This window comes from Embiotoca jacksoni, unplaced genomic scaffold (assembly GCF_022577435.1).
Source record: "Embiotoca jacksoni isolate LCO1_2020_lvr unplaced genomic scaffold, fEmbJac1.0.p SCAF_88, whole genome shotgun sequence".
In the NCBI taxonomy this organism is placed as follows: Eukaryota; Metazoa; Chordata; class Actinopteri; family Embiotocidae; genus Embiotoca; species Embiotoca jacksoni.
Genome location: NW_027185445.1, coordinates 827805 through 852633, shown reverse-complemented (window position 1 = coordinate 852633; position 24829 = coordinate 827805). Strand labels below are relative to the sequence as shown.

The window sequence follows — 24829 nt, the reverse complement described above, 5'->3', positions numbered from 1 at the left end:
ATAAACATGTATTAAAAACTCTTTAAAAAGTTATGGGAGAATTTTCTTCCACCACAAACAACTCAGTTTTTTTATCGAAATGCTGTGAACGTTTCATCTAGATTTTTTATAAAATTTGATTTGTATAGCATCAAATCACAACATACAGTAAGTCCTCTTGGGGCACTTCACTGTCCTTATGACAGAACCTTATATTATATATATATATATATATATATATATATATATATATATATATATATATATATATATATATATATATATATATATATATATATATATATATATATATACAGAACCAATATTACAGAAAAGAACCCAACAACTCAAGAAGTCACACGAGCAACAGTTGGAGGTAAAAAACTCCCTTTTAACAGGAAGAAGCTCTGACAGAAGCCGACTGAAGGTCAATAGATCTGCCTCGACCGGCTGTGCTGAGGAGTGGAACACTCTCTGAAACTCAACTCCAAGTTTATTAAACCTTCATACTCTTTGTGAAGATGTGAATTAGGACATTTTACTGCTTTTTCACATCGAGACCATATTAGACGAAGTCCACATCAAAAACCACAGAACAGCCAGGGCAAGTCTGGACATTTTCACAAAAACAATAAGGGTTTCAGAAATTAGGAAGTTAGTTTCAGCCAGCCAGCCAGCATCAAAGTTTTACCTCAAACATCTGAAACATCGAAGCAGTGCAGCAAACGGAGAAGGAGCCACTCAGCACTGTAGGCTCAGTTTCCATTAACTTTTCCCTTGGACGCTAACTTCAGCTGTTCTGACAATCATATCACCAGACCTGAGTAATAACAACTTTCAACTGTGCAGCCCTAATTTACATATATACCATAATATATATTTTATATGTTTATGAATATACATGTTTATGATACTTTGAGCTCATTTTGCTGGTCAGATCTTGAAATTTTTTTTATTCGGGTTCACAGTTAAACTTTATATTTATATGTTTACTTTGGATTCTTGACATGAAAAGTTGAAACTGGGTCCACTCAAATGTGTTACAGTTTAATAAAGAACAGTATTACTTTATTTGATGCTGGACATTATTGCTTTTATTTAAAGTGGATGTGGATCATGTTTTATTGGACTGGTACCTTGTCAGGGTCGTTAAAACCGGGCCTGCAGAACTGCCTGTAATACACCCAGTAACCTTTGCTGAGTTTGTGCTGCAGCTGCATCTCAGTGTAGGTGGCAAACTTGTCTGGACATCGAGACACACACATCTGGAGGAACAGAAACACAGATAGTATGAAGAACAGACATTATGAAGAACAGATAGTATATTTGAAGAACATACATTAATAATAATACTAATAATAATAATAACAAACTCTTATGTTAGCGCATGCGTGTCCATGTGCTGATGGAGTACCTGAGTTGTGGGGCACTGCAGGTTGATGAAGATCGTGGGGTTGGTACATTTTAAGATGTTGAAATAGAATAGGATCGGTTTGTTTCTGAAAAACAGTTTTAATGTTAATTATAAACTTGAGACATTCATTATTTAGGAATTATTCTGATGTTTAATGTTAATTACCAGCCTGAGACATGACAGACACACACAAACACACATACACCCCCACCCCTTTTTGTTTTGTTATTAATGGTCGCCTGACAGTGACGTAGGAGGTCAAGCCTTTTTGATTCGGCGAGGATGAGTCGCTAGAGGGAGGTGGCGGTATGGCGAAGAAAAGGGATTGACAGATGGCAGGTGAAGGCGGAAGTACGGAGGAGAGAGAAAGTCTGGCGAAATAGTTCTCCTGATCGGTTGGAGGTTTGCGTAGTGAAGTGGAGGTAGTGAATCCCTCAGGACTACTACGGCTGAAGGGACGCCGCAACCGGACCGTGGAGAGACATATACCAACCACAGAAAAGTAAGCGCTTGACTGTCAGCTGACTGCCGGTAGAGCTGACTCAAACCCTGACTGACTGACTGACGGATTGACTTGTGTGAACATTATTTCCCTTTTTGGAGTGGATTATGTGTTTTTGCCATATTTTGTATTTCCTTGGACATATCCTAAAGTGGACTCTTTTAGTTGGCGTTTCTCCTTTTTATTTTTCTCTCATTGAAGTAATATTTGTTCGTCTCTTCTCTTGGAAAATTAAGAGACTCATTGGCAAGAACTATGCATCTCCTGTGGTGTTTTTTCATTGCTCAGGATTGAAAGACGTCTATTTTTGTTGTTGGTACTTTTCTATGGAAAGGTTTTTTTTTAGGTTGTGTGAGAGTAACGTGGGTTATTGTTCATACCTCCTTTGTGTTGGCTTAGTTTAGTTTAATTTAGATACATTATTGTCAGGGTTCTCCCTGGCTGGCACCACAGGACCAAGAATACAAAAAGTCTAACATTAAGCCGTCACAACGTGTCTTCAGTGAAGACTCTTTTCACTGCTGACAGGGCAGACCGGAGTTTCTGTCCAGGTGTCCATCAATCATTGAGTCACATGACATTATCAGGTGTTCTTCCCACAGTTCACCTTCAACAATGACTGAGTTACCAGTTAATCACAAGTGAAGTAATGAATTCTGGGTAAATTGTGTGAACCATGTTCACTCCATCACTGCTGCTGTCTGTCCAGAGTCGGACTGTCATATTGAACATGTTCCTGCTCTAATAACAACGACATTATGATATCAGAAAGTGTAGTGTTCCTGTAGCGAGGTGGTGAGTCCAGTACGACAACCATGTTTCCATAAAAGTTGGGACATAGAACGTGATGATTTGTAAATATATAAACATATCATTGATGTTTATAAGCCCCGTTTATATAGTTAATCTGCAGACTCTCTGCCTGTCTTTAGTTCCTCATATTGGCTAACAATGTAAACTTGTATTAAGTATCTGTGTAACTGGTATCAACAAGTGTTTAACTTTAGTCATGGTGGACGAATAATGAACTTTTATTCTTAGCCGTATCAAAATTAATATTTAGCCTTTTTTTAAAGGAAGCATTCTCCCTGTTTTCAGAGCAGGCTCAGTGAGTGATCATCTGACACTTGACCCCGCCTCCAGCCTGGCCATTCATAAAAACTAAACGGGCTTTTTCTCTTTTTTCTGTTTAACCTTAATATTTATCATTAGTCGCTCTCTGTTTAAGTCAATCAGACACTTTCCGATCATCGTAAAGTTACCACGGCCTATATTTTTATAAATCCAAGTAAACTTTAAGCCAAGTGAAGAACGCAAAATATTAATTGTGACTATTTGAGTTTAATCATCGCCTGGAACCGACAAAGCCGTTGTTTTATTCTTGATCTTAAAAGACGTGTTTTTGATAATCTAGTGAGGATAAATCCAGTCATCTCTCAAACCGGACAAACCTCAGAAGATCCTTTTTTGCCAAAGCTGACAGCTGTTGAATCACTGCACCCTGGTCGTCGATCCTAAACAAGACCCAACGGTACCAGAAGAAGCCTGGATGGGACGTCAGCTGCAGGAGTGAACACCCACAGCACATCTGCACGGAAGATAGGACCACCCTCCAGTAAAGATGGGACCACCCTCCAGTAAAGATGGGACCACCCTCCAGTAAAGATGGGACCACCCTCCAGTAAAGATGGGACCACCCTCCAGTAAAGATGGGACAACCCTCCAGTAAAGATGGGACCTCCCTCCAGTAAAGATGAGACCACCCTCCAGTAAAGGTCAAAGATCATAAAGGCAGAATTTATCTGAGCATTTTGATCTGTTGGGTTGATGTCTGATAGCTGATTTATCCAATTCTAAATTCCTAATCTCTCATTTACGTCAGGAATTAGCTATGCTCTTAATAATCTAATATTATTAGGGCCCGAGCACCGATGGTGTGAAAGCACTATTGTTATTCATAAAATAATTAGGGGCCCGAGCACCGAGCATCGGTGCGAAAGCCCTATTGTTTTTCGTAAAAAAATTATTGGTCGTTCTTATCTTTACGTAAAGTGATTTTCCTTTTTGGAGGCTTTATCATATTCCAAAACTCATGAAAGTGGATACACATTTGTCTCCCGGTGAAAAATGTCGTATTCTAGTGGAGTCGTGAGTGGGCGTGGCCAAATGGCCGAGAGCGCCCCCTACAGAGATGCCCCGGTGGCCACATTTACCTAAATTCACCAAATCCGGTGGACACGTGTATCACACCTAGACGCACAAAAAAGTTACATTGCACCGTTACATCAACTCGACAGGAAGTCCACCATTTTGAATTTAGTTGCCATTGTGGGCGATTCTGACACGTTGTACTTTATCGAACTCCTCCGAGGGATTTTGTCGGACTGACTTGAATTTAGGTTCTCTGGATAGAAAACATGTTTGGGATTAAAAGTTATCAAAATAATTAGTTTTCATCGATGTGTGTGCCCGTGAGAGGCGGCCATTTTGAGTGTCTCATCATGAAACTATGAGTTCCTTTAAATCTTATGTACATGGACCGACCTTCTCCAAACATCACAGGTATGATAACAGCTCTGCCCTGAAGACCCCTGTGGGGTAATATTCGCTCATAGTCATAGCGCCCCCTGTTGGCCACTGGAAATGACACTTTTCATACTTTCACATTCTACGTCGAGCTGGTTGATCCCATGAACGTAAAGTCGGGTCACAATAACCTAAACATGTAGTTGATGATATATTGAGATGTTCGTTCGACTTTGTCAATGGGCATTGCCGTGACGATGCGGCAAAGTTGGATGTCTCGCCGTGACACAGGAAGTTGATGTTTAAGGTCAAAGGATGCTTGAAACCTCATGAAACGTGTCACATACATCCGGCGTGGTGAGACGATACATCTGATGTGTTTTGCGAGTGGGCGTGGCCAAACAGCTCGCTCGCCGTGACACAGGAAGTTTATGTTTAAGGTCAAGGGATGCTTGAAACCTCACAAAACGTGTGACATACATCCGGCGTGGTGAGACGATACATCTGATGTGTTTTGCGAGTGGGCGTGGCCAAACGCCTCACTTGCCGTGACACAGGAAGTTGATGTTTAAGGTCAAAGGATGCTTGAAACCTCATGAAACGTGTCATATACGTCCGGCATGGTGAAACATACATCTGATATGTTTTGCGAGTCGGCGTGGCCAAACGGCTCACCAGCGCCCCCTGCTGGAGACAGGAAACGAGACAAAAATAGCAACTTTAAGTGGGTATATGCAGCCCCTCGCGTGCTGCACTTCGGGGGGACGGCTTCAGGGGGACGGCTTCGGGGAGGTGCTTTCGGGGAGGCGGCACGCCTGTACATCACTGCTTGCAGTTTTAATTATTATTATTATTATTAAATACTATTATTCACTCCGTTAGCTCAGAAATCCTGTTCATGACATCCATGATCCATACACTACAATCAATATTCATATAGTTTATCCTTGGTGTAAATATTGTTCAAAAAATATCCTTATAGACCAAGTACTTGTTTTTGTGTATTTCCTGGAAGATACTGAAAGAAATCCCTGAATGTAGAAGTCACGGTTCAGACAATACGTTGACTGATCACTTTTATAAAGGCCTATAGCCTATCAAAATTAAATCTTGAGTCTTTCTGACAAACAGAAAGTCGTGCCCTTAATATTAACCTAATCAGCTACATCATCTATGGTTCACAATATGATAAACTGGCCTCCTGCAGTCCAGACCTGTCACCCATTGAAAACATTTGGAGCATCAGGACATGAAAAAAGTTACAATGCAGTTTAAGACATCCTCAGATCTGGTTCAGTGTAAGGATCTGAGAGTCTCAGCAGACCTGCAGCTTTCTGGGACTTTGTTCCAGATATGTGGAACATAGAAACTGAACGCTGCTTCTTCATGTTTAGTTGTGACTGTGGGAACAGAAAGGAGAGCAGCAGATGACCTAAGGGGTCGGGATGGTTCATAAAGGAGCAGCAGATCACAATGTGTTCAACATTCAAAGTGAAACAATAACATTTCTGAGTTTCAACATTTGAAATGTTAACTTTAGTCTATCTGCATAAAAACATAGGTTTATATATTTTTTTAAATCATTGCATTCTGTTTTTATTTACATTTTAGACAGCGTCCCAACTTTTTTGGAAACAGTGTTGAATAATAGTGACTTACGCATTGGAAGTTCCTCTCTGTCCACAGAACTGACCGTAGCTGTCTGTAGGATGGAGCACCTTCCTGGGGTCCCCATGAAACCAGGCTGGACAGACAGACAGAAGACATGGGGGGACAGATGGATCATTTATGGGAGGCTCAGGGGCCAGGTAGGCTACATCCAGGAAACAGTGTGGAGACCCAGCTGTTACAGTAGAGATCATAAATGTCAGCACAAAATACAGAACTGTTCATAGCTTCACTCAAAAAAAATAAAATTCCTTCTTCACCTTCAAATGTCTACTGGTGTCCAACACTGTCCTGTCTTTAAACAGCACAACAGAAGGAGGAAGACACCCAGGACACATCCCTTTGTGGGTGAATGCACTGCAGCACAATCTTTATTACTTCTACTGTGGTTTTATGTTCTGTACTTGAGATGTCACAACCTGCACTTTTGGTTTGTCTCCTCTCATTGCAGGTGTCCTGACCTCTTGAGCTCCTGACCTCATGTGTGATCACCTCCTTGTTTCCCTCCGAGTCGAACTGTCTTCCTGTCCTCTGTGTGTAGTCGGTGTGTATCTGGTGGGTCCCAGTGTTGTCCGTTGTGCTCTTCATGCCATGCTCTATTTACTGTTTTTTCCAAGTGTTGTCGTGAGTTTTCCCGACTTTGATTTAGATCCTGTTGCCATTTTTTGCAGTCTGCTGGTTTCTTGTTGACCCGGTTTCTGATCACCGCAGCCTGTTTCTTGGGTTCTGGATTGTCCCTGTGTTTTTGCTGCTGCTCTGTTTGGACCTCTGGGTGGTGTGACTAAAGAGCTGAACTCTGACTCGGCCCTGAGTTGTGTATTTGGGTCCAGTCCCTGTCACCTCTGAATTACAGTTGTCAATAACATCATTCATATTCTCTGTACACATGCTGATATCTTTCAAATTAACAGGCAGAGTAGTTTAACATTGAAAATCTAAAAAAAGTGTGTATAAAGGGATTTTAGGGCATAAATTACATTTCTATTTCATGCAGATAACAGTAATCATTTGCTCCATCATTCACACATTAATGCTTCTGGATATTTTTAATATATGTATATATGTGTACAATAGATTTGAGTGGATGTTCTGTATCACTGATCACTCAGTGCTCTCTGGATGTGGAGGTGGAGGAGTGAGCACTTCTTCATCTGCTGGTCAAATTAAACATTCATGTATTTACAGCAGAAAATACACTGATGTAATAACAACAATTAAAAGAGTGAACAGAGAGGAGCCTGTATGAGTCTGTGTGGCACTGATGACAGGAATGATGGGATGGAGGCTGAGTACAACGTACAGGAGGGGGACATGCATTAAGGTATTAGGGTGATGTCATCAAGAATGATGTAATTGTTTGGTCGTAGCACAGCTGGAGGGGAGGGATTTTGGAGACATTCTTTGTGTGTGTGTGTTAATAACTTTGTATTAACGTCTGTTTAAGCATTAAGAAGGATTTAATGGTTTCACGTTCTCTTTACAAGATGATGTCATCATCAACCCCCAGGAAGACACACACACACACACACACACACACACACACACACACACACACACACACACACACACACACACACACACACACAGGAACAGACAGATAATACTGTGTGTGACTGTGTCTACACACACACACACATATATATATATATATATATATATATATATATATAGAGGAACCAGTAGGAACACAATCCAAGAGGAACAGGAACCAAGAGGAACACCAACCAAGAGGAACAGGAACAGTCTTTAAGAGGAACACAAACCAAGAGGAAAAGGAACCAAGGGGAACACAAACCTAGAGGAACAGGAACAAAGAGGAACACAAACCCAGAGGAACAGGAACCAAAGAGAACATGAAACAAGAGGAACATGAACCAAGAGGAACAGGAACCAAGAGAAAGAGGAACCAAGAGAAAGAGGAACCAAGAAGAACCCAAAATAAGAGGGGCACGAACCAAGAGGAACAGGAACCAAGAGGAAAAGGAACCAGGAGGAAAAGGATCCAAGGGAAACCCAAACCTAGACATATAGGAACCAAGAGGAAAGGGAAACAAGAGGAACAGTAACCAAGAGGAACAAGAACCCAGAGGAAAAGGAACAAAGAGGAACCAAAAAAAAGAGAGGCATGAACCAAGAGGAACAGGAACCAAGAGGAACACGAAACCAAGAGGAAAAGGAATCAAAAAGAGCACAAAAGAAGAGGAATAGTCTTTAAGAAAAAAAACAACCCAGGAGGAAAAGTAACCATGGGGAACACAAACCAAGAGGAACACGAACCCAAAGGAACAGGAACCAAGGGGAACACAAAACAATAGGAACAGGAACCAAGAGAAAGAGGAACCAAGAAGAACCCAAAATAAGAGGGGCACGAACCAAGAGGAACAGGAACCAAGAGGAACACGAAACCAAGAGGAAAAGGAACCAGGAGGTAAAGGATCCAAGGGAAACCCAAACCTAGAGAAATAGGAACCAAGAGGAACAGGAAACAAGAGGAACAGTAACCAAGAGGAACAATAAGCCAGAGGAAAAGGAACAAAGAGGAACACCAACCAAGAGCAACACCAACCAAGAGGAACAGCAACCAAGAGCAAAAGGAACCAAGAAATATAGGAACCAAAAGGAACACAATCCAAGAGGAACAGGAACCAAGAGAAACACCAACCAAGAGGAACAGGAACAGTCTTTAAGAGGAACACAAAACAAGAGGAACAGGAACCAAGGGGAACAGAAAACAAGAGGAACATGAACCAATAGGAACAGGAACCAAGAGAAACAGGAACCAAGAAGAACCCAAAACAAGAGGGGCACGAACCAAGAGGAACAGGAACCAAGAGAAACAGGAACCAAGAGGAACAGCAATCAAGGGCAACACAAACGAAGATGAAAAGGAACCAAGGGGAACAGGTACCAAGAAGAACAGGAAACAAGAGGAACACAAACCAATAGGAACAGGGACCAAGAGATAGAGGAACCAAGAAGAACCCAAAATAAGAGGGGCACGAATCAAGAGGAACAGGAACCAAGAGGAACACGAAACCAAGAAGAAAAGGAACCAGGAGGAAAAGGATCCAAGGGAAACCCAAACCTAGAGAAATAGGAACCAAGAGGAACAGGAAACAAGAGGAACACAAATCAAAAGGAACAGGAACCAAGAGGAACATGAACCAAGAGGAACAGGAACCGAGAGGAACAGCAACCAAGAGGAGTAGGACGCAAGAGGAACAAAACCTAGAGGAAAAGGTACAAAGGGGAACACAAACCTAGAGGAACAGGAGCCAAGAGGAACAGGAAACAAGATGATCACAAACCAAGAGGTACACAAACCAAGAGGAACAGGAACCAAGGGGAACAGGAAACAAGAGGAACAGGAAACAAGAGGAACACGAACCAAGAGGAACATGAACCAAGAGGAACAGGAACCAAGAGGAACACGAACCAAGAGGAACAGGAACCAAGGGCAACACAAACGAAGATGAAAAGGAACCAAGGGAAACAGGTACCAAGAGGAACAGGAAACAAGAGGAACACGAAACCAAAAGGAACAGGAACCAAGAGGAACATGAACCAAGAGGAACAGCAACCAAGAGGAACTGGAAGCAAGAGGAACAAAACCAAGAGGAAAAGGAACAAAGGGGAACACAAACCTAGAGGAACAGGAACCAAGAGGAATAGGAAACAAGAGGAACACGAACCAAGAGGAACATGAACCAAGAGGAACAGGAACCAAGAGGAACACGAACCAAGAGGAACAGGAACCAAGGGCAACACAAACGAAGATGAAAAGGAACCAAGGGAAACAGGTACCAAGAGGAACAGGAAACAAGAGGAACACAAAACCAAAAGGAACAGGAACCAAGAGGAACATGAACCAAGAGGAACAGCAACCAAGAGGAACTGGAAGCAAGAGGAACAAAACCAAGAGGAAAAGGAAACAAGAGGAACAGGAACCAAGAGGAAGACCAACCAAGAAGAACAGGAACCAAGATGAATGATAGAGACGGTGTGTTTAAGAATGTACCGCAACATTGAGTCTGATGCGTCTCACACACTTAAAACAGTGTGTGTGTGTGTGTGTGTGTGTGTGTGTGTGTGTGCGTGCGTTTACACTCACCCACAATCCCAAGGGCAACATAAGAGATGATAACGAGGATGAAGATCAAACAACATAAGACATCAGTGCAGCTTCTAAAGAGAGAAGAAACAAAGTGTGATAGTTTCAGTGTTGTGAGTCTCTGTGGATCCATGATGACTCATCTGTCTGTCACAGCGCTAGATGGCAGATTTTAACGTATATACAAATGAATATAACGAGGACTGAAAATCATGTAGTTAATGATACAAAAGTTAGTTTCATTCTGCTGTACAGATTCATCCAGTAGAAATGAATTCAATTTTAACCCGATGTTCACTGGGAATAACAATAAAAACACGTGAGGATGACCAGAGGGGTGAACTACGAAGAAAGATCAGAGGGTGAGTGAGGTTTGTTGACACTAAAGGGTTGTCAGTGTCACCAAGCTGGCTCTCTTTAACACTGGCCAGATCACCATGGTAACTGATGCCGCAAACTTAACCTGGTCCGGAGTAGGTTAAGTTGGAGGTATCGGATCAAAATGTAAGAAAGTACCACCTACTGACCAATCAGATCGCTCTGAAAAATGACATTTTTACAAGTTACCTTCTGTGTACTGGACCTCTGAAAGACGGATCGAACTTGTGTGGTTCTCCTGGAAAAACAGAATACAATGCTTTAAAAAAAAAACAAAAAAAAACAACTGTTTGATGAGAAGATGCTGGTTAACAGTGGTTAACAGTATTTAACGGTGGTTAACAGTATTTAACAGTATTGAACAGTGATTAACAATATTTAAATGTGATTAACAATATTTAACGGTGGTTAACAGTATTTATTTTATTTATTTATTATGTACTGTATTAATCCCCGAGGGGAAATTCTTTCGCTACAGCAGCATCTTGGGGGGGAGCTGCTGCAACAGGCTGCCACTAGCGCGGCGCCATCTAACCTGAGGTGCATGTTTTTTGGGTGTTGGGAGGAAGCCGGAGAACCCGGAGAGAACCCACGCAAGCACAGGGAGAACATGCAAACTCCGCACAGAAATGCCCAGGACCGGATTCGAACCCTGAACCTTTTTTTGCTGTGTGGCGACAATGCTAACCACTGTGCCACTGTGCCGCCCATGGTGGTTAACAATATTTAACAGTATTTAACTGATTAATAATATTTAACAGTAGTTAAAAATGGTTAACGGTGGTTAAAAGTATTTAACAGTATTTAACAGTGATTAACAGTATTTAACTGATTAACAGTATTTTACGATGGTTAATAGTATTTAACGGTGGTTAACAGTATTTAACAGTATTTTACGATGGTTAATAGTATTTAACAGTGATTAACAGTATTTTACGATGGTTAATAGTATTTAACGGTGGTTAATAGTATTTAACGGTGGTTAAAATAAAAATAAATAAATACAGTTTGGGATGAATGGAAGAAGTGACTAGTGCAATCAAATGAAATGAAATGAATATGAACAGTACATTATTTTATGGTGGTGTTGAAAATTCTAACAGCAGTCAGAACAAACAACCTGCAGGTGGCGCTCTTTCCTACACTGAGGGTGCAGCAGTCTGAAGGAGCTGCTGAAAGCTCCTACAGTCTCATGGAGGGTGAGAGGTGGTGTCCATGATTGATGTCAGCTTGACTAACACTCTCCTCTCACCCACCTCCTCTATGGAGTCCAGAGGACTGTCTGCCTGCCCGCCTGCCGTGTCTACGGCCCCACCTGATCCCGCCCGGACCGGAGATGAGTGTGTGGTCTCACCAGCTGGCCCCGCCCCTCGGCGTGAGTTCGGTGGAGTTTCCCTCCCGACTTGGGAAGAGGAGATAGAGCGGAGAAGAGACATTGGGCTCCTGGACACCAGTCAATAAACTGTTTCTGTACCTGAACTTGAGTCTGTCTGCGTTTGGGTCCAGTCCAGCCACACCTCATAACACATGGAAACATTCACCTCCATCACATGAACTGAGCTTTTTAAGACTGTCTCTGGGTGTAACTCCTTCCCTTCCTGTATTGACCCGATACCAACAGCGTTTTTTAACAGGTATTCAACAGCATTTCAAGTCATGTCCTCCAAATTATAAACACATCTCTTCAAACAGGCATTTTCCCCAATGCCTTCAAAACCGCTGTTGTAAAACTGTTACTAAAGAAACCCAACCTGGATGTCAACTCATTGACTACCTATAGGCATGATGGTGCAGCTATGTGTTCTATCACTGAATGTTATTTAGCAATAAATAAATGGATGAGCAATAATTTCCTCAAATTAAAGGAGGATGAAACAGAAATGCTGCTCGTCGGCCCCAAAAACCAAAAGAGAAATTATAGAAAAAGATCTGGGGCAACTAACTCCCTGGGTACGATCAGAGGTAACTAGTCTGGGTCTAATCTTAGACTCAGGTCTAAGTTTCAAGGCCCACATTAACAAGGTGACCAAAACTTATTTTTTACATCCAAGAAACACATAAGGTGTGGCTGTTTATAAATCGGACAGATGCTGAAAGGTTGATTGATGCCTTCATTTCTCGCCGACTGGACGACTGTGATGAACTTTTTACTGGCCGACCAAAGAAAATAACAGAGACTTCAGCTCATCTAAAACTCTGCAGCTGGATTATCAACCAGAACCAAGAGGAGAGAACATCAGTCCAGTTCTGGCTGCTCTGCACTGGCTGCCTGTAACACACAGGAAGTCAGTTGTTAAACTCCGCCTCCTCACATACGAAGCTCTTAATGGTCTCAGACCGAGTTCCATCTCTAACTGTCTGGTGAACTATGAGCCTTCAGGAACACTGAGATCATCTGCTGCTGGTTTATTGGAGGTTCAGAAGCTTCTGTCAGCGACAATCCAAAGCTGTGGAACAAACTATCTGTTAGATATCAGGAAGCTGCTCAGTTCATACTTTTGAAAGAAAGATAAAAACATATCGCTTTACTTGAGCCTTTAACTGGCTACTCTTGAATCTCTCTTGCTCTTGAACTACTGTGCCTTTATCTGTTCTTGTGCATCTCATTTCTTTTCTATATTTTGAAATGTTCTTTTATGTGTTTTTATGTGTTTGCGTGTCATTTTCTTGCTGTGAAGCACTTTGAGCTGCATTTCTTGTATGAAAAGTGCTATACAAATAAAGTTTATTATTATTATTATTATTATTATTATTAAAATGGTCACTCAGATTCAAAGTGATGCAGGAGCATGTTGCAGAGACCTTTTTTTAACTGACACAGCAGGAGGTGGAATCACAGCGCAGTGCACAAACAGCTGGAGTAATAAGACCTGCTGTCTGTACTCAGAGTTACAGCCAGGAAATCACACACTGCACTACAGGGTGTCACTTTTACTGTTGTTTCATCTGGAGTCTTAGTACAGATACATTCAGACTAATTAGAGTTGATTAATTCATTAAATGAGTTTAACACTAAACGAGCTTATAAAACTCCACTTACTGTATCCTCAAAACCTCAAATTAACATCAAAAGTATTAATCATGTTGGACATTTAACACTTGAAAATGTACAGCTGATTATGGAACTTAGAAAAGGAACCCAGAAGGCTTCTTGTGTAGTCGATACTGTGACACACACTCATACACACAGTACTGATGCAGTTACCACACATTGTTGTTTTTATGGGATAATTAAAGATTGGTTCTCATAAAGCAGTGAAGACTCTAAAAATAAGACCACATAAATTTAAATTCAGTTAAACTTCAATACAACATTTCAATTTCAGTGATCTTTAGGATCACTACAACAAACACTGAGATGCAGAGGGGAGCAGTGTTCAAGAAGCGGAGGACTCCCCCTCAAGGCCAACTCAAACCCTCTGAACTAAGAGAGCAGCTGTCAATCATGATGTCGCTGCCCTTTTCATAGCATCAAATAACAAAAAAACCCAACTTGTCAGAAGATCACGGTTAAACAAACTATCTTTCGGAAAAAATGATTCAAGGTGTAATCGTAGGTTGACGTTTTAGTTTGGCCCATGTCCCATCTGCTAACATGGAGGGGGCGGAGTTTATAACCTACACTGCAAGCAGCTAACGGGGGCCATTCAGATGTTTTTGCTGATTTCTGGGGAGTTTTCATGTCATCATCTTTGTATGCAGTGTATGTTTCGAGGTGTATAAGGGCCTCATTAAGCCTCTGTGGATATTGAGATGTCCATGAGTGAGGCTCATGTACAGTGGAAACTGAAGTGCAAAACAAAAAAGATTACACAAAAACTCTCAAAAATCTTGTGGTCCTGAGGTGCAGATCCAAAAGACAAACACATAAACGCAGTCCTGAAATTCTAAAAACAAACACACAAAGATAACACAACAACACCTGAGTTAGTGAGGTATGTTGAGACTAAAGCCAGGGTTGTCAATGTTTTAACCTGGCTAGAATACCATGGTAACCTAAAAACTTAACCTGATCCAGAGCAGATTATGTTCAAGATATCAATCAACTACTACTGTTAGTACAGAATCCTGTGAACTAGTGAGACGTTGGCAGACATTTAGTCAGTCGACCTTTGTGGTGTTTTTCTGCATTGAGGTGTCAGTTAGTGTGTAAAACTGAACTATACAGTAAACACTGAGAAACGGTGAGAACCTCTCAGTGGTTTTAAATAAGAATACAAAGTATTGAGAGGAACATAAAACTTCATATGTGAGAAAAAAATGACCAATAGTTAGGAAAATAAAATCCCACCGTGACTCCATGTGAACATTGAAGGGTGGGTGACGTGACGAGCAGTTTTACCTGTCGGGGTGTCAAATAACAGTACAAACAGATATTTGTTAAATATAAATATCTTCATGCTGTTCCTCTGACATTATATTAAGACATCTTGCCTGTTTCAATAAAATAAATAAGATGTATATCTTATGAACCTTCATTCAAACATCAAAATAGTCATATAGTGTGACTGTCAGGACTGGGTGCCTCCTCATTAACATCTGAATAAATTCAAGTAAAGTAATATAAATGTTTTCACGGTACACAAAGTCTGAATATAAATATATATTATGTTATTCATATCATGAAAGAGTGTTCAACTGCTCACTGTAGCTGGTTGTTACATCACATGGTTCTTAAAGACTGGACATATGGTAGATTTAAAAAATGTTAATGTCTGTGAATAAATATCTGTGACTGTATAATGAATTAGAAGCTATCCTCAGAGTTTCTCCAGCAGACAACAGGTCCTGAACAGACCTGACCTGAGGTCAGCTGATGGCATTAGTGTCAGTAATACTCAGCTAATCTTCATCCTGATGCTTACACAAATAACCTCAGTCTGCTCAACACACACCACCTCAGCTGAGTTAGCACTTGTCTCAAACTACACACCAGAGGGGTGAACTACGAAGAAAGATCAGAGGGTGAGTGAGGTTTGTTGACACTAAAGGGTTGTCAGTGTCACCAAGCTGGCTCTCTTTAACACTGGCCAGATCACCATGGTAACTGATGCCGCAAACTTAACCTGGTCCGCAGCAGGTTAAGTTGGAGATATCGGATCAAAACGTAAGAAAGTACCACCTACTGACCAATCAGATCGCTCTGAAAAATGACATCACCATTAGACAAGACACAGTGGAGCTCAGTGCGCAGATTGAGACAGTCCTCTGAAGAGGGAGACAGTCCTCTTAGGAGGGAGACAGTGAGAAAGTGAGACAGTCCTCTTTGGAGGGAGACAGTGAGACAGTCCTTTGAGGAGTGAGACAGTGAGGCAGTCCTCTGTGGAATGAGACAGTCCTCTGCGGAGTGAGACAGTCCTCTGTGGAGTGAGACAGTGAGACAGTCCTCTGAGGATTGAGACAGTTCTCTGAGGAGTGAGACAGTCCTCTATGGAGTGAGACAGTCTTCTGAGTCCTCTGAGGAGTGAGACAGACCTCTGTGGAGTGAGACAGTAACCTGTGGAGTGAGACAATCCTCATAAGAGTGAGACAGTCCTCTTAGGATTGAGACCATTCTCTGTGGAGTGATACAGCAAGACAGTTCTCTAAGGAGTGAAACAGTGAGACAGTCCTCTATGGGGTGAGGCAGTGAGGTAATCCTCTGAGGAGTGTGACAGTGAGACAGTCCTCTGAAGAGTGAGACAATGAGACAGTCCTCTGACAATTGAGAGAGTGAGACAGTCCCTGTGGGGTGAGGCAGTTCTGTGTGGAGTGAGACAGCGAGATAGTCCTCTGAGGAGTGACAGTCCGCTGAGGATGGAGACAGTCCTCTGAGCAGTGAGCCACTCCTCTGAGGAGTGAGACAGTGAGACTGTCCTTTGTGGAGTGACACAGTCCTCTGAGGAGTGAGACAGTCCTCTGTGGAGTGAGACAGTCTTCTGAGGAGTGAGACGGTGAGACGGTCCTCTGAGGAGTGAGACAGTGAGATGCTCCTCTGATGATTGAGAGAGTCCTCTGAGGAGTGAGACAGTTCGACAGTCCTCTGAGGATGGAGACATTCCTTTGAGCAGTGAGACTCTCCTCTGAGGAGTGAGACAGTGAGGCAGCCCTGTGAGTGAGACAATTCTCTATTGAGTGAGACAGTGAGGCAGTCCTCTAAAGAGTGAGACAGTGAGGCAGTAATCTGTGGAGTGAGACAGTGAGGCAGTCCTCTGAGGAGTGAGATAATGAGACGGCATTCTTGGGAGTGAGGCAGTGAAGCAGTCCTCTCAGGAGTGAGACAATCCTCACAGGAGTGAGACAGTGAGACAGTGCTCTATTGAGTGAAACAGTCCTCTGTGGAGTGACACAGTGAGGAAATCCTCTGAGGAGTGTGACAGTGAGACTATCCTCTATGGAGTGAGGCAGTCCTATGAGGAGTGAGACAGTCCTCTGAGGAATGAGAGAGTGAGACAGTCCTCTGTGGACTGAGACAGTGAGACAGTGAGTCAGTGAGAAAGTCCTCTGAGGAGTGAGGCAGTGAGACAGTGAGTCAGTGAGACAGTCCTCTGAGGAGTGAGGCAGTGAGACAGTCCTCTGTGGAGTGAGACAGTCCTCTGAGGAGTGAAAAAGTGAGACATTCCTCTGCTCAGGTGTGTGTGTGTGTGTGTGTGTGTGTGTGTGTGTGTGTGTGTGTGTGTGTGTGTGTGTGTGTGTGTGTGTGTGTGTGTGTGCGCGTGTGTGTTTTTAATGGTGTGTGTGTGTGTGTGTGGGGGGGGGGGGGGGCAGAGTGTTCAGAAACCGTCTTTCCCCGGTGGATTTTATGAGGTACAGATTATTATCATTGTGTTTTTACTGATATCATCCTACAACAGACTGACTGATGAACTAAATCACTGCACTTATATTCATAAGATCTGACAGTAAACTTTCTTCTCGCTTTGAATTATGATTTTATATTTATTTATTGTTTGCTCCTCGGTCTGTTGGACTCCTCCGGGGCTGCAGGTGAAATGATGAGACTAAAACGTTCATGAAAATACATCCAATAATAAATTAATTTCATAAAATATCTTCATATAATTAGTTCTATCATCCTGTGGTCGTCATGGTGATCCTACCAAATTAATGGATCAAAAAAAAATCTGAATTAAAAGCAGACTATTAAATATGAGATCTCTCTGGTCTAAATCTCTGTTAGTAAATGACTTGATAACTGATCATCAGATTGATTTACTCTGTCTCACAGAGACCTGGATGCAACAGGAAGAATATGGTAGGATTAATGAAGCAACTCCTCCCAGTCATATTCATTATCATATTCCTAGAGATTCAGGCTGAGGAGGAGGAGGAGGAGGAGGGGGAGGAGGGGGAGGAGGAGGAGTGGCAGCAATCTTCCACTCAAGTTTATCAATTAATCCAAAGCCTAAACTTAGTTATAAATCATTTGAGAGTCTGACTCTTAGTCTCTCACCCAAACTGGAAAGCAGAGAAACGGATTGTATTGTTGTTGTTTATCTCCCACCTGGTCCTTATTCAGAGTTTCTAACTGAATTCTGACTTTTGATCAGATTTAGTGCTGAGTTCAGATAAAGTGATGATAGTGGGAGACTTTAACATTCATGTTGACGTGGACAACGACAGCCTCAGTTCTACTTTCAGCTCATTATTAGATTCTATAGGCTTTTCTCAGAATGTAAATAAACCCGTCACCGTGGTAACCACACCCTCCATCTGGTTCTGTCGTATGGGATGGAAACTGAAAATGTAATAGTATTTCCTCAAAACCCTGTTTTGTCAGACCACTTCTTATTAACATCTGAAGTTACAATAATGGACGACACAGCATGTGGGAATAAATCCCACTACAGTAGATGTCTGTCAGATGATGTCGTGGCCAAGTTTAAGGAAGCAGTTACATGTTTATCCTCTTCGATGCCGTGTGTTAAAGCAGTGGAAGACATCTACGTTGATCTTAGTCCCACACTAGTGGATCATCTGGTAGAAAACACTGCAGTATCTCTGCTACAACTCTAGATGATGTCGCCCCTCTGAAGAAGAGAGTCATGAACCAGAGGAAGTTGTCTCCATGGTACAACTCAGAACTACGCTCTGCTAGGCAGCGACTAGAAAGATGGAAAGGAAATGGAGTTCCACTAATTTAGAAGAATTTCACCTGCCTGGAAGGAGAGTCTAATATTATATAAGAAAGCTCTTTGTAAGGCCAGAACTTTATATTATTCATCATTAATAGAGGACAACAAGAACAACCCCAGGTTTCTTTTCATCACTGTAGCAGGCTGACAAAGAGTCCCAGTTCTGTTGAGTCCTCTATTCCTTCAGCTCTCAGCAGTAATGACTTCATTAACTTCTTTACTAATAAAATTCTTACTATCAGGGAGAGAATCGGGCCGACCCTTCCTGACACCATCACTGATGTGATGTTAAGCAACAGCAGCCCTGAAAGCAACTGTAGGACCAGATGTAAACTTGGAACATTTCTCTCCTGTTGAGCTCTCTGAGTTAACTAGAATTATTTCTTCATCTGGATCCTCTAGCTGTCTGTTAGATCTCATCCCAACTAAACTTTTGAAGGAAGTCTTCCCTTTAATTAATACTTCCATATTAGATCAGATCAACCTATCTATTGTAACCGGCTATGTACCGCAGGCTTTTAAAGTGGCTGTAATTAAACCTTTACTTAAAAAGCCGACTCTTGATCAGCTGTTTTAGGAAACTACAGACCAATTTCCAACCTGACGTTTATTTCTAAAATCCTTGAAAAAGTTGTTTCAAATCAACTTTGTGATCATTTACAAAGGAATGATCTGTTTGAAGATTTTCAGTCTTTAAAGTTCATCATAGCACAGAAACAGCTCTGGTGAAAGTTACTAACGACCTTTTATTAGCCTCAGATAATGGACTCGTCTCTGTACTTGTTCTTCTGGACCTCAGTGCTGCTTTTGATACGATTGATCATACGATCTTATTACAGAGATTAGAAGACGTTACGAGGATTAAAGGAACTGCATTAGACTGGTTCAAATCCTACTTATCAGATAGATTCCAGTTTGTCCATGTCAACAATGAGTCTTCCAGACAAACAAGAGTTAGTTATGGAGTTCCTCAAGGCTCAGTGTTAGGCCCAATACTTTTTACTTTGTACATGCTTCCATTTGGAGATGTCATCAGGAAGCACTGCATCAACTTCCATTGTTATGCAGATGACACTCAGCTATATCTTTCTATAAAACCAGATGAAACTAATCAGTTAGTAAAACTTGAAGCCTGTCTAAAAGACATAAAGGCCTGGATGACCAAAAACGTCCTGCTTCTAAATTCAGACACAACAGAAGTTCTTGTACTTGGTCCTAAACACCTCAGAAACTCTTTCTGTAATCACTTAGTTACTCTCGATGACGTTGTCTTGGCCTCCAGCAAAACTGTGAGGAACCTTGGAGTCATCATTGATGAGGATTTGTCCTTTAGACACCATATAAAGCAAATCTCCAGAACTGCCTTCTTTCATCTACGTAATATTAATAAAATCAGGAAAATCCTTCCTCAGCGTGACGCAGAAAAACTCATTCATGCATTTGTTACTTCTAGACTAGATTATTATAATTCCTTGTTGTTAGGATGTCCAAATTACTCATTAAAAACCTGCAGCTGATCCAAAATGCTGCAGCAAGAGTACTGACGGGATTTATCAAGAGAGATCATATTTCTCCACTTTTAGCTTCTCTTCACTGGCTTCCTGTGAAATCAAGAATAGAGTTTAAAATTCTCTTGATGACTTACAAAGCTCTACATGACCAGGCTCCATCATATTTTAGAGATCTTATAGAACCATATAATCCTAGCAGAGCACTTCGCTCTCAGTACGCTGGTCTACTTGTGGTTCCTAGAGTTTCCAGAAGTAGAATGGGAGGCGGAGCTTCAGTTTTCAGGCTCCTCCCCTGTGGAACCAGCTCCCAGTTTGTGTTGGAGGGGCAGAAACCCTCTCTAGCTTTAAGATTAGACTCAAAACGTTCCTTCTTGATAAAGCCTATAGTTAGGGCTGGCTCAGGTAGACCTGAACCAACCCTTAGTTATGCTGTTATAGGCCGAGGCTGCTGGGGGACCTCGTTACATGCTGAGCTTCTTTTCTTTCCTCCTACTCTTTAACTGACTCATACCTCACCATCTTCTTCTCTCCCATAGTTTCTTCTTATTATCTGTTGTCTCCATTCAGTTCCTTCACTCGTGTAGTTTCTGTTCTTTCTTTTCCAGATGTCCCGTCATGGAGCTGCATGTCTCTGCTCTGTGATTGTCGTCTCCACCAACAGTTCTTCTCTTGTGTCTCTATGCTGTCCTTTTCTCTCTCTGCTCTCCTCTCACCCCAACCGGTCGAGGCAGATGCTCCGCCCACCTCTGATCCTGGTTCTGTTAACAGATGCTCCGCCCACCTCTGATCCTGGTTCTGTTAACAGATGCTCCGCCCACCTCTGATCCTGGTTCTGTTAACAGATGCTCCGCCCACCTCTGATCCTGGTTCTGTTAACAGATGCTCCTCCCACCTCTGATCCTGGTTCTGTCGGAGGTTTCTTCCTGTTAAAGAGAGTTTTTCTTCCCTCTGAAGTGCCATGAAATAACCTATGTTGTGATTTGGCGCGATATAAATAAAGTTGAATTGAATTGAATTGAATTGAATTATCAGTCTTTAAACTTGGGCTACATTCACAGTCTGATATTATTTTTCAGATCCTTCATCATTCAGCTGCTTTCATTTGGATTATGGGTTTAACTTCATTAAGTTTATTAAAATAATAATTTGCTGCTCAATTTTAAAATGTGTCTCTGCTGTCAGTCATCTTGTCCATGTCTGTGATTGGTCAGATAATACAAACTACTCCTCTTTTATGTAAATGTGCCTGGAGTCTAACATAGAAAGAGTTCACAGAGAAAGATGATAGCAGTCGTAGTACCGATGATCTCTGATGGACAATTTCATCTTTGTTGATCAGCTCAGATAAAGAAAGTCTGGATCTGTTGAACCTGCTTCGTAGTCCAGCTCTCTGACATCACTGTTTCCTGTTTACAGCCCTGACATCACTGTTTACAGCCCTCTGACATCACTGTTTACAGTTTACAACCCTCTGACATCACTGTTTACTGTTTACACCCTCTGACATCACTGTTTACTGTTTACATCCCTCTGACATCACTGTTTACTGTTTACACCCTCTGACATCACTGTTTACTGTTTACAGCCCTCTGACATCACTGTTTACTGTTTACATCCCTCTGACATCACTGTTTACTGTTTACACCCTCTGACATCACTGTTTACTGTTTACATCCCTCTGACATCACTGTTTACTGTTTACAGCCCTCTGACATCACTGTTTACTGTTTACAGCCCTGACATCACTGTTTACAGCCCTCTGACATCACTGTTTACAGTTTACAACCCTCTGACATCACTGTTTACTGTTTACACCCTCTGACATCACTGTTTACTGTTTACAGCCCTCTGACATCACTGTTTACTGTTTACATCCCTCTGACATCACTGTTTACTGTTTACACCCTCTGACATCACTGTTTACTGTTTACATCCCTCTGACACCACTGTTTACAGTTTACAACCCTCTGACATCACTGTTTACTGTTTACACCCTCTGACATCACTGTTTACTGTTTACATCCCTCTGACATCACTGTTTACTGTTTACATCCCTTTGAAATCACTGTTTACTGTTTACACCCTCTGACATCACTGTTTACTGTTTACAGCCCTCTGACATCACTGTTTACATCCCTTTAAAATCACTGTTTACTGTTTACACCCTCTGACATCACTGTTTACTGTTTACATCCCTGACATCACTGTTTACAGTTTACAACCCTCTGACATCACTGTTTACATCCCTCTGACATCACTGTTTACTGTTTACATCCCTCTGACATCACTATTTACTGTTTACAACCCTCTGACATCACTGTTTACAACCCTCTGACATCACTGTTTACACCCTCTGACATCACTGTTTACTGTTTACATCCCTCTGACATCACTGTTTACTGTTTACAACCCTCTAACATCACTGTTTACTGTTTACACCCTCTGACATCACTGTTTACTGTTTACAACCCTCCGACATCACTGTTTACTGTTTACATCCCTCTGACATCACTGTTTACTGTTTACATCCCTCTGACATCACTGTTTACTGTTTACAACCCTCTGACATCACTGTTTACTGTTTACAACCCTCTGACATCACTGTTTACTGTTTATATCCCTCTGACATCACTGTTTACTGTTTACAACCCTCTGACATCACTGTTTACTGTTTACAACCCTCTGACATCACTGTTTACTGTTTACAACCCTCTGACATCACTGTTTACTATGGCAGCAGAGATGTTCAACGTGTAAGGACATCTTCATCACACTCACACTCACACACACACACACACACACACACACACACACACACGATAGTAGTCTGGAGGGAAACAGGTGTTACTATAAGAGACATAATAAAACCAACACCCTTTAAATGACCTGAGACGGAGGGTGCTTCTGTTGAATCACGTGACTCAGGTGATGACGTCCACCTGGTGGCTTCGTCAAACTACTAAATAAAACTGTCATGAGGCAATCGACTCACCGTAGTATGGACCCGGCGGGGCGGCTGCGGCTGCGATCTCGCTCTGGACAGCGGAGGAGCGGGTCGGGGAATACCGGTGAGGCGCCATGTCGCGTGCCCCCGGCGGACAAAGGATCAGCTGAATGATAAGGAGGAGGAGCTGCTCCTCTCCTCCTCGAGGCTGTTGAGTTTACCTCCGATTAGCTCGCGCTCACTGAGTCACGTGTCACCGGTGAGCCGGAGAACCTGCGGATATTTAACAGGCTTTAAAACATCTGGTCCGCGGTCCCCACACTGGTCAGAGGAAACGTCTGTCAATGTGTGACATCATAATAACGTCATATTTAAATAACAGTTATTTAAACTGTAGATTTACAGTTAAACCTTCACTTTTAACAGGCTGTTAATGAGACACAACATGACACACAACACACAACATGATGCAAAAATAACATGACACACATGACTCATAACACACACAACATGACACAACACACAAAGCATGATGCAAAACACACAACATGACACACGACACAACATACAACATAATGCAAAAATAACAACATGACACATAGCACACAACACAGACACGATGCAAAACACAACGCGACAGACAACATACACAACATGATGCAAAACACATGACACAACACACAACATGACACACAACACACAACACAGACAACATGATGCAAAACACACAACATGACAGACAACATACACAATATGATACAAAACACACATGACACAACACACAACATGACACACAACACACAACACAGACAACATGATGCAAAACACACAACATGACAGACAACATACACAATATGATACAAAACACACACGACACACGACACATAATACACACATGACACACAACACACAAAGCATGATGCAAAACATACACAACATGACACATAACACACAACATGACACACATGACACAACACACACAATATGATGCAAAACACACATGACAGACAACATACACAACATGACACACATGTACCGTGATGCCAATTTAATTCATGAGGATTAGATTTTTGCTCTCGTTATTAGAAGGGGCACCAGTCCAATATTGGACGAATTATTAATTCAACGTTAATATGAAATCAGTCAATCATAATCTGATTTATGATAATTTATGAATTCTCGTATCGGAACTCAAATTCTTTGGTATATTCAGAAAGAAACCTTGACACAGTTGGGTCTAATTAAAGGATTTATTGTATAACTTCTCACAAGAAAGGACTAAATGACAAATGTGTTTATATGAATGAGAATACACAATTACTTCTGATTACTGATGGTGAAGTGAAAGAGGGACTTGTTAACGCCTAAAAGAGAAGGAACTGAAGAAATGAAATTTAAGCCTGACGCTAAATTCGAATTTGCCACCCTGAAGAATGAACCGGCTTACTGTGTGACGATCCTGGAACACGGGCCGGAATAGGTCCAGGTGGTGGTGCTCAGAGATCCGGTATCGGGAAGTCGAGGAGCAGGGTTTTCTCCCGTTCTCAGCTTCCTTCGTCGGTTGGTCTGGCGAAAGCTGGCCTTGGGTCCCGTGGAGTTGGTCAGGCGGAAAACGTCTCTGTAACTCTGAGTAACGCTGAGGACTGGCCTGGCCCGGAGCGATGACAAAATTACTGGCAGTG

The 24829-nt window shown here is 41.9% G+C and overlaps 1 protein-coding gene across 1 annotated transcript in view; it reads right to left on the bottom strand.

Moving 5' to 3' along the window:
* Positions 1-23309, bottom strand: part of LOC138192522 (choline transporter-like protein 5-A) — a 37021-nt gene extending 13712 nt beyond the window's left edge. Inside the window, exons 1-6 of the mRNA XM_069139960.1 lie at positions 23196-23309; positions 10768-10816; positions 10201-10274; positions 6081-6165; positions 1394-1478; positions 1116-1244 (exon numbers count right to left, since the gene is read on the bottom strand). Coding sequence (XP_068996061.1) covers positions 1116-1244; positions 1394-1478; positions 6081-6165; positions 10201-10274; positions 10768-10816; positions 23196-23283 — 510 coding nt within the window. The 5' untranslated portion in view covers positions 23284-23309. The remainder of the gene's footprint in view (positions 1-1115; positions 1245-1393; positions 1479-6080; positions 6166-10200; positions 10275-10767; positions 10817-23195) is intronic.
* Between the last annotated feature and the right edge of the window lie 1520 nt (positions 23310-24829).